Source organism: Somniosus microcephalus, chromosome 13, assembly GCF_052327205.1.
Source record: "Somniosus microcephalus isolate GS21.2 chromosome 13, FLI_Smic_1.0, whole genome shotgun sequence".
In the NCBI taxonomy this organism is placed as follows: Eukaryota; Metazoa; Chordata; class Chondrichthyes; order Squaliformes; family Somniosidae; genus Somniosus; species Somniosus microcephalus.
The window spans coordinates 75,536,188-75,550,744 of NC_140999.1; the positions used below are offsets into that span (position 1 = coordinate 75,536,188).

Here is a 14,557-nt window from a genome sequence, read left to right on the forward strand (position 1 = left end):
TCTGGAGAAACGACTCCCTATTAGGTAAGCACCTGCCCAAAAGACACATTGAGATTCCTATGTTCAAGCCTTTTTCTGGGGAAAAATTAGCACAGAATCCATCTTCATGAGTGTGCTTCACTTCTATTTAGAAGATAGATGATGGTGCCAATGCCCTACTCGGGGTATCTGATGTCTTCTGGACTTACTTGGGGGTCAGCCAAAGGCTCCTGTCCCTCCTCTAAGAAATATGACCTAATAGCTTGGCTGAGAATGGACTCAGACCCTCACCTTTGAGTAACCTATCAGAGCAGAGAGGTGGAGACAATACAGGCTCATTTTCAAATTGATTTAAACTTTTTACAAGTTTTTTGGTCTGTTATAGATAATCTCTCAGGCACAGCAGTGCTAGTCACTCCCATAAGTGCTCTGAGTGTCTTATGTTCAGGAGTGCACCCACACTGCCTAATATCTAATTATATCACAGCATAGCCAAGAGGTGTAACGATAAGACCCTCTTGGGATCTACGGTAGATATTGTGTCTTTCACAAGTGCCTTTCTCCAACCTTTCTCAAAGTGGACTGAGAACCACTTTAGATACAAATAGTTAGGCTGCTTTATTGAATGAACAGGGTAAGAATTGCAATCAAATATCACCTTGTCTCAACTAAACCCTTTCTCTAAGTGGCTTCAGCCTGTGCCTTTTAAACCTGTACTAAGTCACTGCTTTAAAACCCACACTTAAACATAACACATTCCCAAATCTGTTCTGTGAAGACAAAAAAATTTAAGATCCCAAAACGTGACAGATTCCTAACTGTGATTATTCCCTTACTGAGCTAAAGGTTCTGAGTGCTGGGAATGGAACATCTTTTGTACTACTTCCTGCATTTAGTGTCAGCATAAAGATGAATTAGAGCACAGAGTAATCACAGAGTAAAGCACCCCTTACTCTTACCCCACAAGGGGCCTTAATTCTTGTCAGTAGAGTGCCCCTGACTACATGAGTTGTAACATCTTTCAGGTTGAGACTTACAAGTTAGTGTCAATTTACTTTATGAACATACACCCACTAGACCTGAATAGTAATTGTTCCAAACCATTTCACCTACAATTCTCAGTCAAAATGAGACTTTCATAGAATGATACAGCACAGAAGAGAGCGATTCGGCCCATCGTGCCTGTGTCGGCTCTTTGAAAGAGCTCTCCAATTAGTTCCACTCCCCTGCTCTTTCCCCAAAGCCTTGCAATTTTTTTCCTTTTCAAGTATATATCCAATTCTCTTTTGAAAGTTATTATTGAATCAGCATCCACTACCCTTTGAGACAGTGCATTCTTGATTATAACAACGCGCTGCATAATAAAAAATGTCATCTCGCCACTGATTCTTTTGCCAATTATCTTAAATCTGTGCCCTCTGGTTACCGATCCTCCTGCCATTGGAAACAGTTTCTCCTTACTTACTCTATCAAAACCCCTCATGATTTTGAACACCTCTATCAGATCTCCTCTTAACCTTCTCTGCTCTAAGGAAAACAACCCCAGCTTCTCCAGTCTCTCCACATAACTGAGGTCCCTCACCCCCAGTATCATTCTAGAAAATCCCCTCTGCATCCTCTCCAAGGCCTTGACAGCCTTCATCCCATTGTCCTGGGTTGGATCTAAACCACACAGTCACTGTGCCCCCCACTGCCCCCTCTTACCGTAGATGCCATACGTGGCAATGTTGTTCACAGCCTTCTGTAGATCACACCCAGGCTGGAAGCTGCCTCCATTTGGGTAGATGTCGACATGCCCAACTGGCTGCCGAATCCCAATGCTCATTCCCAGAGATTCCCGGGTGAAGGTGTGGAGAACGTCAACAAAAGTGGCATCATCGGGAGAAAGCCGGCCATGAGCATGCACCCCTTCAAACACCGGCCCAGCTGGGTCCAGCCCTAAAGGAAGGATCGGACAATTAGAGTCAGATTTTACCAACATGCTTTTTATCTAAATTTTGGTTGCCGATTTTAAGGTTGCTCTTCTCTCCTCACTCTGTCCCCACAGCCTCCTTGTAGCGCATTGCGCGATCCTATGACCTGATCAGTACAGTCATTGATATCAGCACTGCCCGCCTGGAAAGGTAGGGGAGGATCCGACAACCTTCATCGAAGGGTGGGTCATCTACCTGGAAAGGGGGGGAGGGAAAACCTGCCTGGAAAAGGGAGGACCTTCTGCCTGAAAAGGGGAAACATCTGCCTGGAAAGAGGGTGGAGAGGGCAGGCAAAGTGTCTGCCTCCACTTAGGGTCTCGTATTAACGGTACATCCAAGCTGGGATGTGCCAGGCAGAGAATGATTGGGCACAAGCACATGTCCTGCCATGAGATGCTGCACACACCCACAATTCTGTGCACCACGATGTGCTGATCAAGGACACAATGAGCCAATCACAAATGTTTTGAGGCTTCCGCTGCATTACCTGTAATCCTGCCAATCCTATTGGCTGTGTGGCTCCCTGCAAAGCCAGCCACGTGAGCTCCGAGGCTATAGCCAATCAGGTGCATCTCGTTAAGTGGAATGCTTTCTTGTTTCTACGAGAACCATAAAAACAGATGCTATTGGTTTAAAAGGAACTCAAGTGATGAAGTAATTAAAGCTGCCTCCGGCAGCAGCCAATGTTTCGACCTCCTCACCTCCAACCAGTCAATGAGCTTGGCGATATCTTGACCAACCAGCATGGTATTCTGGGCTGCTATTGGGTAATGCTGGTGGGCACGATCGAGCCAATCCACAACGAGGACATTAGCATCGGGCTCCCTCTGGTACAGGGCAATGACTAACTTTTCAATCCAGCTCTCAAACATTCCACTCAGCTGAAAAGGTACAAACAAGGAGTCAATCCCTGCCTCAACAAGTTCATGAGCAGCCTCAGAAACATTCAGAGCACTTGAGGTGGGCTAGAGACTCTGGCATCCTGGGTTTCTGCACCCTCCTGATCAGGGCCAAGCTCCTTCCCCTCCTCGAGACCTTCCGCACATCCCAGGCATCTTCAGCCTCAGCACAGGGCTTCCTTCGCTGTCCCATTCACTCTTCCCTCTCACCCTTACAACTTTTAACCATTTTCTTTTCTTAACCACCATGTCCGCCTCTTCCAGTACAATTTGTCACTTAGCAGCTTACGAGGAGGCTATAAAGTGTAAACTAACCATTGCTCATCCCAGTTCGTGTGAGGCGACATCAGGGCCTGAACCTGGGATGCTTATTATTTACATTTGAACATGTTTCTGTGGAGAATTTTCCAGAATGTTTAGAAGAGGAGGCAGCTTTACACTCTGTGTATAAGGAAACACTGGAATGGGAGTGATCTGGTGTGGAATCAATCCCGAAGCAAATCCCTCCCCCCACTCCACCCTCACAGTATCAAACAAGCAGTGCTTAAAGGGGCTTCATTAACATGCTTAAAAACCTATTTTATTATTAGGAAAATGAGGAGACCATTCAGCCCCTTGAGCCTGTTCTACCATTCAATTCATCTGTATCTTAACTCCACTTACCCGCCTTGGCTTCATATCCCTTAATACCCTTGCCTAACAAAAATCTACCAATCTCAGTTTTGAAATTTTCAATTGACCCCCAGCCTCAGTTTTTTGGGCGAGAGAGTTCCAGATTTCCACTAGCCTTTGCGTGAAGACGTTCGTCCTGACATCACCCCTGAATGGCCTACCTCTAATTTTAAGTTTATGCCCCCTTGATTTTAAAATTCTCATCCTTGTGTTCAAATCCCTCCACGGCCTCGCCCCTCCCTATCTCTGTAACCTCCTCCAGCTCTACAACCCTCCAAGATCTCTGCACTCTTCCAATTCTGGCCTCTTGCGCATCCCCAATTTCCTTCACCCCACCATTGGTGGCCGTGCCTTCTGTTGCCTAGGCCCCAAGCTCTGGAATTCCCTGCCTAAACCTCTCTGCCTCTCGACCTCTCTCTCCTCCTTTAAGTCACTCCCTAAAACCTACCTCTGTGACCAAGCACCTGTCCTCTAATATCTCCTTATGTGGCTTGGTGCCAAATGTTGTCTGATAACCGCTCCAGTGAAGCGTCTTGGGACATTTTATTACATTAAAGGTGCTGTATAAATGCAGGTTGTTGTTGTTTTGGACATCCCACCAGAAAAAATAGTTTCTCTCTATCTACCCTATTAATTATCTTAAACATCTTAAACACCTCAAATATCTGAAACTCTTCAATTCGTTCACCCCTTAATCTTCTATATTTGTGGGAATACAAGCCTAGTCTAAGCAACCTGTCCTCACAATTGAGCCCTCTAAGGTGTTTAGGAATGTGTAGAATGTATAAAGCTGGTGAGGCCTGTGCTAGCTTTCGCTGTCGTGCTCTGATTGAACACCGCGCTGTGCATAGTCAGTTTAAAGCACTCACACTCCAGCCATGGATGATTAGGAAAGTCTTGCTGGTGGTGTTGAAGTTGCATTTGCTCAGAGAGTCCACTTGGCCGGGGATTATATAACACGTGTCCTCCTCCGGCTCCGACACTGTCCGCAGCGAGAACCTGCTTTTAATGGAGTTCAGATCTTCAATACTGTTGCTCTGGAGTTCAGTTGCGCTTTCTGGGAAAACAGGTGGAGCAACAGGTTTAGCTAAATGTTCACTGACCCTTGCAGGAGCTTGTAGCGGGCAGGCAACTAACTCCTATATCATGCACCCAACACACTAGCCAAAACAACAGAGGGAAGGAAACCGTGTGGGGTTAAATCAATGGAGACACATTACTCTTGACAGAACTTCTTCAAAGCACACGGATCCAGACTGCCCTCTCCCTGAGGCCAGTGCCAATACTCAACTAATCTCCTTCATGGAATTTGCTCTTTAGTTCATGACCCATTTCCCAAATATAAGAAAAGCAATAAATCGCTGCCAGCCTTCTTCAAACTGTTCCTTATTGGATCACTGATGTTGAAACTTTTCAAATCCTTCCATCCCTCTACTAGCCAACCGTCAGACTGAGATTAGGTAGGATGTAACCCAGGGGAATGGCTGAACAGCTCGGGGCCTAGAAATTAGGTATAGCCCCGCCAGGTCTTTAGCGCCTGAAATTTAGCGCTCGGCCGGATTCCCGTAGCGCCCGCCTGAAATTCAGTTGCGCCGCCCCAACACGGAGGCGGGCGCTATTGGAGGGTTTGGCCGCCTCATTTGGGGTGAAGAATGTCAGTTTCAGGCGTCCAGTTGCCGCTGCGGCACCCGATGTGGTGCGGCAGGCTGGGGTACTGCAGGCCTCCTCCTTCTCTTAAGGAGGAGCTGCCTGCAGCCGTGAGATCGCCGCTGGATTCCCCCGGCAAATGAGCCCGGCACCACGGAGAAGTGCCGGGCTCGCGGGAGTGACACACCAATGCCGCGGGGGGGTGGTGCAGGAGTCCGGGGAGGGAGGTGCGGCCAGGCGGCCGCCGGGAAAGCGGCCGGCCGCCCCTCCACCTTTATGCGCCGGCCTCTCGGAGCTGCAAGGCACCGTTTTGCAAACGCTGTTTGCGGCCGCCATGGGAGAGGCGGCCGCAACTGAATTTGGCGGTCGGACCGGAATTGCATTGGAACCGGGGCGCTGCGCACACCGATGATGTCATCGGTGCCGGCGCAGCGCTACCGGCTAACGTCGATGTTACGGACCAACTGAATTTCGGGCGCGAAAAAACTTCCGGCGCAAACCACTCTATAGCCCATAAGTGGGCGCAAACGCGACTGAATTTCTAGGCCAGTGAGTCAGTACCTCCATATACTGCACCCTCACACAGTGCCAATTAAGTGGAATGCTTTGTCTTGGATGGTGTCGACCTTCTTGAGTATTCCCTCACATTCCTGACTTGTGCCTTGTAGATGGTGGAAAGGCTTTGGGGAGTCAGGAGGTGAGACACTCGCCACAGAATACCCAGCCTCTGACCTGCTCTTGTAGCCACAGTATTTATGTGGCTGGTCCAGTTGAGTTTCTGGTCAATGGTGACCCCCAGGATGTTGATGTTGGGGTTTTAGCGATGGTAATGCCGTTGAATGTCAAAGGGCGGTGGTTGTGCTCTCTCTTGTTGGAGATAGTCATTGCCTGGCACTTCTGTGGCGTGAATGCTCCTTGTCACTTATCAGCCCAAGCCTGGGTGTCGTCCAGATCTTGCTGCATGCGGGTATGGACTGCTTCATTATCTGAGGAGCTGCAAATGGAACTGAACATTGTGCATTCATCAGCGAATATCCCCACTTCTGACCTTATGATGGAGGGAAGGTCATTGATGAAGCAGCTGAAGATGATTGGGCCTAGGACACTGCCCTGAGGAACTCCTGCAGCAATATCCTGGGGCTGTGATGATTGACCTTCAACCACCACAACCATCTTCCTTTGTGCGAGGTATGACTCCAGCTAGTGGAGAGTTTTCTCCCCGACTCCCATTGACTTCAGTTTTACGAGGGCTCCTTGATGCCACACTCGGTCAAATGCTGCCTTGATGTCAAGGGCAGTCACTCTCACCTCACCTCTGGAATTGAGCTCTTTTGTCCATGTTTGGACCAAGGCTGTAATGTGGCTGGAGCCGAGTGGTCTTGGCAGAACCCAAACTGAGCAGGTTATTGGTGAGTAAGTGCCAACGACAAATTCCATCACTTTGCTGATGATTGAGAGTCGGCTGAATGGGCAGTAGTTTGCCAGGTTGTATTTGTCTTGCTTTTTGTAGACAGGACATGCTTGGGCAATTGTTGGGTAGATGCCAGTGTTGTAGCTGTGCTGGAATAGCTTGGCTAGGCTAGTTCTGGAGCACAAGTCTTCAGCATGATAGCCGGGATGTTGTTGGGACCCATAGCCTTTGCTGCATCCAGTGCGCTCAGCTGTTTCTTGATAATATGTGGAGTGAATTGAATTGGCTGAAGGCCAACATCTGTGATGGTGGGGACCTCAGGAATAGGCCGAGAAGGATCATCCACTCGGCACTTCTGGCTGAAGATGGTTGCAAACACTTCAGCCTTGTCTTTTGCACTCACGTGCTGGGCTCTACCATCTTTGAGGATGGGAATATTCACGGAGTCTCCTCCTCCCGTTAGTTGTTTAATGGTCCATCACCATTCAATACTGGATGTGGTAGGACTGCAGAGCTTTGATCTGATCCGTTGGTTGCGGGATCGATTAGCCCTGTCTATAGCATGCTGCTTCCTCTATTTAGCAAGCATGTAGTCCTGTGTTGTGGCTTCACAAAGTTGGCACCTCATTTTTAGGTATGCCTGGTGCTGCTCCTGGCATGCTCTTCTACACTCCTTATTGAACTAGGGTTGGTCCCCTGGCTTGATGGTAATGGTAGAGTGAGGGATATGCCGGGCCATGCGGTTACATATTGTGGTGGAATACAATTCTGCTGCTGATGGCCCACAGCGCCTCATGGATGCCCAGTTTTGAGCTGCTAGATCTGTTCTGAATCTATCCCATTTAGCAAGGTGGTAGTGCCACACAATACGATGGAGGGTGTCCTCAGTGTGAAGACGGGACTCATCTTCACAATGACTGTGCGGTGACACTAGGCTAGCTGTGAGTCTTACTCCTTCAGATTTTTTTAGAATGGAAAGGCTGACAGTTGGATAAATGCTATTATTTTATTTAACACAGATAGACAACCAAGAGATCAGGTCACACTATCTCACAGCACCCCCACCCCACCATTCACACATACACGAGGGAATAATGACCCCGTGAAGAATGCCATGGTGTCCCTATGATGCCAATTGTGCTGCCGAACTTTAAATATCATTTGAAAAGATACAGACTCCAAAAATAAAAGCCAAAAATCCTCATGCCCTGCAGACACAGCACGGGCTAAACCGTAGCACAAACAGTTAACCCAAACAACCTGCTGTCATCACACAACCTGTCCAGAGCCTGTCCCTTTAAGAGTTGGTGTGAAGCATTCCATCTAGCCAAGTGAACAATGAATTGCTAGTCAGCACATTCCAGTCGATCACTGACCCTGCGCTGCAGTAACCCGAATCACCGGCGGCAACCAGCAGTCACACCATCGTGACGTGGTGAAGTCTCACACACTCTGCATCTCATTACGCTCAAAGACAACAGAGACCTTACAGCCGGTTATCTGGAGTAGCGCCACAGTCTGACGATTGGTTTAGTTTTGTCCGGGAACACTGGCTTTCTCTGCAACATCCCATACATTGCGCCAGTACAACAACAACAACCTGCATTTATATAGCGCCTTTACTGTAGTGAAGCAACGCAAGGCGCATCACAGGAGTCTAAGTACCATCAAAACCCTCTGTACATGCAGTCACAACGCCCCATACACACAGAGACATGGACACACCGACACACACCAACACATGTGGAAACACACATGGACACACACACGGAAACACACACGGAAACACACATGGATACACATATGGATACACACGCGGAAAGACACATGGATACACTCGCAGAAACACACAAATACACACACGGACACACACATGGACACACAGACACACACACATGAATACACACATGGATGCACACACGGAAACACATGAATACACACACAGACACACAGACACACACACATGAATACGCACATGGATACACACATGGAAACACACAAATACACACACGGAAACACACAAATACACACACAGACACATACACGGACACACAGATACATACACACACATGAATACACACATGGATACACATGTGGAAACACACAAATACACACAGCCTCGCACACACGGGCACACACATGGACACACACACGGATACACACATGGACACACGCACAGTCACACACGGACACCCATGGACACACATGGATACACACACGGACACACACACAAATACACACATGGACACACACACATGGACATACACACGGACACACACACATGGACATACATACGGACACACATGGATACACATGCGGAAACACACAAAAACCATGTCAGCCGTGGCTCAGTGACTCAGTGACCCTTGTCTCTAAATCCGAAGGTTGTGGGTTCAAATCCCACTCCAGGGACTTGAGCACAAAAATCTAGGCTGACATTCCAGGGCAGTACTGAGGGAGTGCGGCACTGTCGGAGGTGCCGTTTTTTGGATGAGACGTTAAACCGAGGCCCCATCTGTTCTCTCCGGTGGACGTAAAAGATCCCATGGCACTATTTTGAAGGAGAGCAGGGGAGTTATCCCAGTGTCCTGGCCAATTTTTATCCCTCAATCAACATAACAAAAACAGATTACCTGGTCATTATCACATTGCTATTTGTGGGAGCTTGCTGTGCGCAAATTGACTGCCGCGTTTCTTACATTACAGCAGTGACTACACTTCAAAAGTACTTCATTGGCGGTAAAGCACTTTTGGATGTCCGGTGCTCGTGAAAGGTGCTATATAAATGCAAGTCTTTCTTCTATTTACACATTTGGAAACAGACGGATACACACACGGACGCAGACAGACACACACGGATATACACATGGACGCAGACAGATGCACACGGATACACAAACAGATGCAGACAGATGCACATGGATACACACACGGACACAGACAGACACACACGGATACACACACGGATGCAGACAGATGCACATGGATACACACACGGATGCAGACAGACACACACGGATACACACACGGATGCAGACAGATGCACACGGATACACACACGGATGCAGACAGATGCACACGCATACACACACGGACGCAGGCAGACACACACGGATACACACACGGACGCAGACAGACACACACGGATACACACATGGATGCAGACGCACACACACGGATACACACACGGATGCAGACAGATGCACACGGATACACACACGGATGCAGACAGACACACACGGATACACACACAGATGCACATGGATACACACACGGATGCAGACATATGCACACTGATACACACACGGATGCAGACAGACACACACATGGATGCAGACAGACACACACGGATACACATACGGACGCAGACATACACACACGGATAAACACATGGATGCAGACAGATGCACACGGATACACACACGGACACAGACAGACAGATACTGATACACACATGGATGCAGACATACGCACACTGATACACACATGGACGCAGACATACGCACACTGATACACACATGGACGCAGATCGACACACATGGATACACACATGGACGCAGACAGACACACACGGATATACATACGGATGCAGACAGACACACACGGATACACACACAGACGCAGACAGATGCATACGGATACACATACAGATGCAGACAGACGCACACAGATACACACACGGATGCAGACAGACACACATGGATACACACACGGATGCAGACAGACACACATGGATACACACACGGACGCAGACAGATGCACATAGATACACACAGATGCAGACAGACACACATGGATACACACATGGACGCAGACGCACACGGATACACATATGGACGCAGACAGACACACACGGATACACACACGGACGCAGACAGACACATACATGGATGCAGACAGATGCACACGGATACACACATGGACGCAGATGCACACGGATACACACACGGATACACACATACTCTCTCCCACAACATACACTCTATTTTGCAAGTGGGCAGAGGGTCGTATGATAGTAAATGATGTTTGTTAAATCTACAAGTTAGTATCCTGTGAAGTTCACTGATAGTCTGCAGTGTAAAGATAGTCCCACTCTGCTACTCTGCTCAGTTACAATATTAAAAGTGTTGTTTATCCGGAGGGGGGGGGGGTGGGTATCAGAGCTCTTGCAAACAACTTCACTGCGATGGCAACATTATAAACACACAATGATCAAATGACACTAATCACATTATCGCCTCAGAAATGATAGTCCAGTCACGAGTTCACAGTGATGGGAAACCTCTGCAGGAGGTGGTGTGTCCCTTTAAGAGACATTAAACAACTTCCTTAAAGCATCAAGTGGAACTGGAGGAGGAGAGAAATCAGACTGGCTTTTGAAAACATGGGGGAGGGGTTGGAGGGCCAGTGAAGGTCAAGCAATGTTGAATTCTGTAGGCTGCTGGTGGTGGGCTCTCACACCACTCGACTGTCGAGAGCAGAGAGAGGGGCACAGACACACAGCTCGCCCCTACCAGTCAGTGGAGCTGGATCAATACCAGCCCTGCACCTTCCCAAATACACCAAGCCCATTGCCTGCTGCATCCTTGCAATGCTGGTCCCTCGAAGAGGACCGCTGTTCATTGATAAATGTAACGAGCTGAAATTGCTCCTTTAATGAAAATGGCAGAATGCCAGTCCTTGTTGCTTACCCGCTAGAATGAATGAGATGCTAACAAAATCTCAATCTCAGAAATCTCACATTCCGAAGCCAACATTCCCGGGATTTTGTGCGGCGGTCACGCATTACAGTAAGAATTCTCCCGATTTCTCATTAAAAGAGGAATTTGAAGAGGATCCGTGGCGATGCAGCTCATCCCAACCCCAGCACAGCAGGCATTATCCCAGCCTGTTACAGTCAGGGTTTCAAACAGCTAAACATCGGCCTCCTGGTCCTCAGTCAGATCTCACCTTATTCTAGATCTCTGGGATTAGTGTCAGCCCGCCAGTTCCCGCTTTGTTTCCTGCCCAGTGACAGGGCGAACAAGAGAGGGAATAATGCGCCCGGGCAACAAAAAATCAAAACATTCCAGTAATAAATCTGTCCAATATAAATTATACAGTAATATGTATACAAGCCCTTTGACAAGGGGAAATCCCACAGCCTCTGAACATAGGAAACTGCCGGTATCTAGAGTCTGAATGTTAACTGATTATTTACATATTATCAATTTAAAGTCCAACTCTACAACTTCAACTTTCTTAAAGTTGTAAAACTTGGCCATATTTTCTCTCACTCACTCTCTCATTCTCTCACACTCACTCTCTCTCTCTCACACTCATTCCTTCTCTCACTCACACTCATTCTCTCACTCTCTCAATCGCACTCATTCTCTCACTCACTCGCTCACTCTCTCATTCTCTCACTCATTCTCTCACTCTCTCACACTCATTCCTTCTCTCACTCACTCGCTCACTCTCTTACTCACTCTCTCACTCTCTCTCACTCATTCTCTCACTCACTCGCTCACACTCGCACTCATTCTCTCACTCTCTCACACTCATTCCTTCTCTCACTCACTCGCTCACTCTCTCACTCACTCTCTCACTCTCTCTCACTCATTCTCTCACTCACTCGCTCACACTCGCACTCATTCTCTCACTCACTCTCTCTCACTCACTCACTCGCTCACTCTCTCACACTCACTCTCTCTCACTCACTCACTCACTCACACTCACTCTCTCACTCACTCTCTCACTCGCTCACTCGCTCATTCACTCACTCACTCACTCACACTCATTCTCTCACTCACTCGCTCACTCACTCTCACTCTCTCACTCACACTCATTCTCTCTCTCACTCTCTCACTCGCTCACTCTCTCATTCACTCACTCACTCTCACTCTCTCTCACTCACACACTCATTCTCTCACTCACTCTCTCACTCGCTCACTCTCTCATTCATTCACTCACTCTCACTCTCACTCACTCACTCACACTCATTCTCTCACTCACTCTCTCACTCTCTCACTCTCTCGCTCGCTCACTCGCTCACTCTCTCGCTCGCTCACTCTCTCATTCACTCTCTCACACTCATTCTCTCACTCACTCTCTCACTCACTCACTCTCTCACTCACTCTCTCACTCACTCACACTCACTCTCTCACTCACTCTCTCACACTCACTCTCTCACTCACTCACTCACTCTCTCACACTCATTCTCTCACTCACTCGCTCACACTCGCACTCTCTCACACTCACTAAATCTCCCTCACTCGCTCCTTCCCTCTCCTTCACTCATTTTCATTCCTTCATTTTCTCTCACCATCACACTCTCACCGTCAGTACTTATTTCACTCTCTCCCTCTCAATCTTACAACTTTCTCTTTCTCTCTCTCACCCCTTTCTCACTTTAACCCCTTTCTCTCTCTTTCAGTTCTTCCTTTTCTCTTATTGGCTCTGACTCCTTCACCCATTTCTCTCCCTCTCTCTTTCACTCCTGACTCACCTGTCGCGTTTCCGGTCCTCGCTTTCTCGATCCACATGAGCAGGATGGTGAAGCCGAGGAGCGGCGCAATGCGGGCAGGACAGAGCGACAGAGCCATGGTGAGAAGTATTTTGCTATCGTGAGAAGCAGCGTCCTGGGCGGAGTGGGAGAGCCCTCAGTGCGCGGAGCTGAGCCTGTGTGAGAGGAGCCTCCAGCAAGCACTGATAGCAAACACACAAACTCACCCTTTAAATACCTCCAGCACCGCCTGGCTCGTCTCTCAGCAACTACAAGCTTTCAATCTGTTTCCAGCAACTACACAGGAGGCAATGTCCCGGGCCAAGTGTCAGTCTGTACCCGACCCCTTACCCAATCCACCCTCACCCAACCCACTCCACTCCACCCTCACCCACTCCACCAATTCAATTCAATTCAATTCAAATCGCTTTATTGGCATGACAAGGTACATCTTATGTTGCCAAAGCATCGAAAAACATTTATGGTTGAACACATAAACGCAGATCTATCCATACAGTGTATAAACAGATATATCCCTGAGTGTATAAATATACATTCATATAATTTATATATACTCTTTTCTTAGATTTAATGGTTGTCCCTCTGTTTATGGCAAGCTGTAACATAGTGTGCCGCTAAGGTTACACAGTTTCTCTGTTCCCCTAGTAGGTATGGGAGTTTTTGGTCGTCATTCAAATTTCTGAATTCAGGGCATATTTGTGTGAATTTTGGGTAGAAATTCTCTCTTATGCCACTCCACCAACCCCACTCCACCCTCACCCTCACCAACTCCACCCTCACCCACTCCACCAACCCCACTCCACTCCACTCCACCAACCCCACTCCACCCTCACCCTCACCAACTCCACACTCACCCACTCCACCAACCCCACTCCACTCCACCCTCACCCACCCCACCAACCCCACTCCACCCCCACCCTCACCCATGCCACCCTCACTCACTCCACCCTCACCAACTCCACCCTCACCCACCCCACTCCACCCTCACCCACTCCACCCTCACCCTCACCCACTCCACCCTCACACTCACCCACGCCACCCTCACCAACTCCACCCTCACCCACTCCACTCCACACTCACCCACTCCAATCCATTCTCACCCGCTCCAATCCACCCTCAGCCACTTCAATCCACACTCACCCAATCCACCCTCACCCAGTCCACTCCACTCTCACCCACTCCACCCCACCCTCACCCACTCCACCCCACCCTCATCTGCTCCACCCCACTCTCACCCAGTCCACTCCACTCTCACCCACTCCACCCCACCCTCACCCACTCCACCCCACCCTCACCCACTCCACCCCACTCTCAACCAGTCCACTCCACTCTCACCCACTCCACCCCACCCTCACCCACTCCACCCAAACCTCACCCGCTCCACCCTACTCTCACCTACTCCACTCTACTCTCACCCACTCCACTCCACCTCACCCGCTCCACCCCACCCTCACCCACTCCAACCCACCTT

At 48.8% G+C, this 14,557-nt stretch overlaps 1 protein-coding gene across 6 annotated transcripts in view; it reads right to left on the reverse strand.

The window, feature by feature from the left end:
• Positions 1–13,313, reverse strand: part of LOC147108425 (lipoprotein lipase-like) — a 389,032-nt gene extending 375,719 nt beyond the window's left edge. For 3 of the 6 annotated variants that reach the window (XM_086005050.1, XM_086005049.1, XM_086005051.1), the window contains exons 1-5: positions 13,069–13,313; positions 4,393–4,580; positions 2,654–2,833; positions 2,440–2,551; positions 1,684–1,917 (exon numbers count right to left, since the gene is read on the reverse strand). In XM_086005050.1, the coding sequence (XP_085861176.1) occupies positions 1,684–1,917; positions 2,440–2,551; positions 2,654–2,833; positions 4,393–4,580; positions 13,069–13,165 (811 nt within the window). In that variant the 5' untranslated portion in view covers positions 13,166–13,313. The remainder of the gene's footprint in view (positions 1–1,683; positions 1,918–2,439; positions 2,552–2,653; positions 2,834–4,392; positions 4,581–13,068) is intronic. The other 3 variants (XM_086005048.1, XM_086005046.1, XM_086005047.1) reach the window with 3 other exon arrangements.
• Between the last annotated feature and the right edge of the window lie 1,244 nt (positions 13,314–14,557).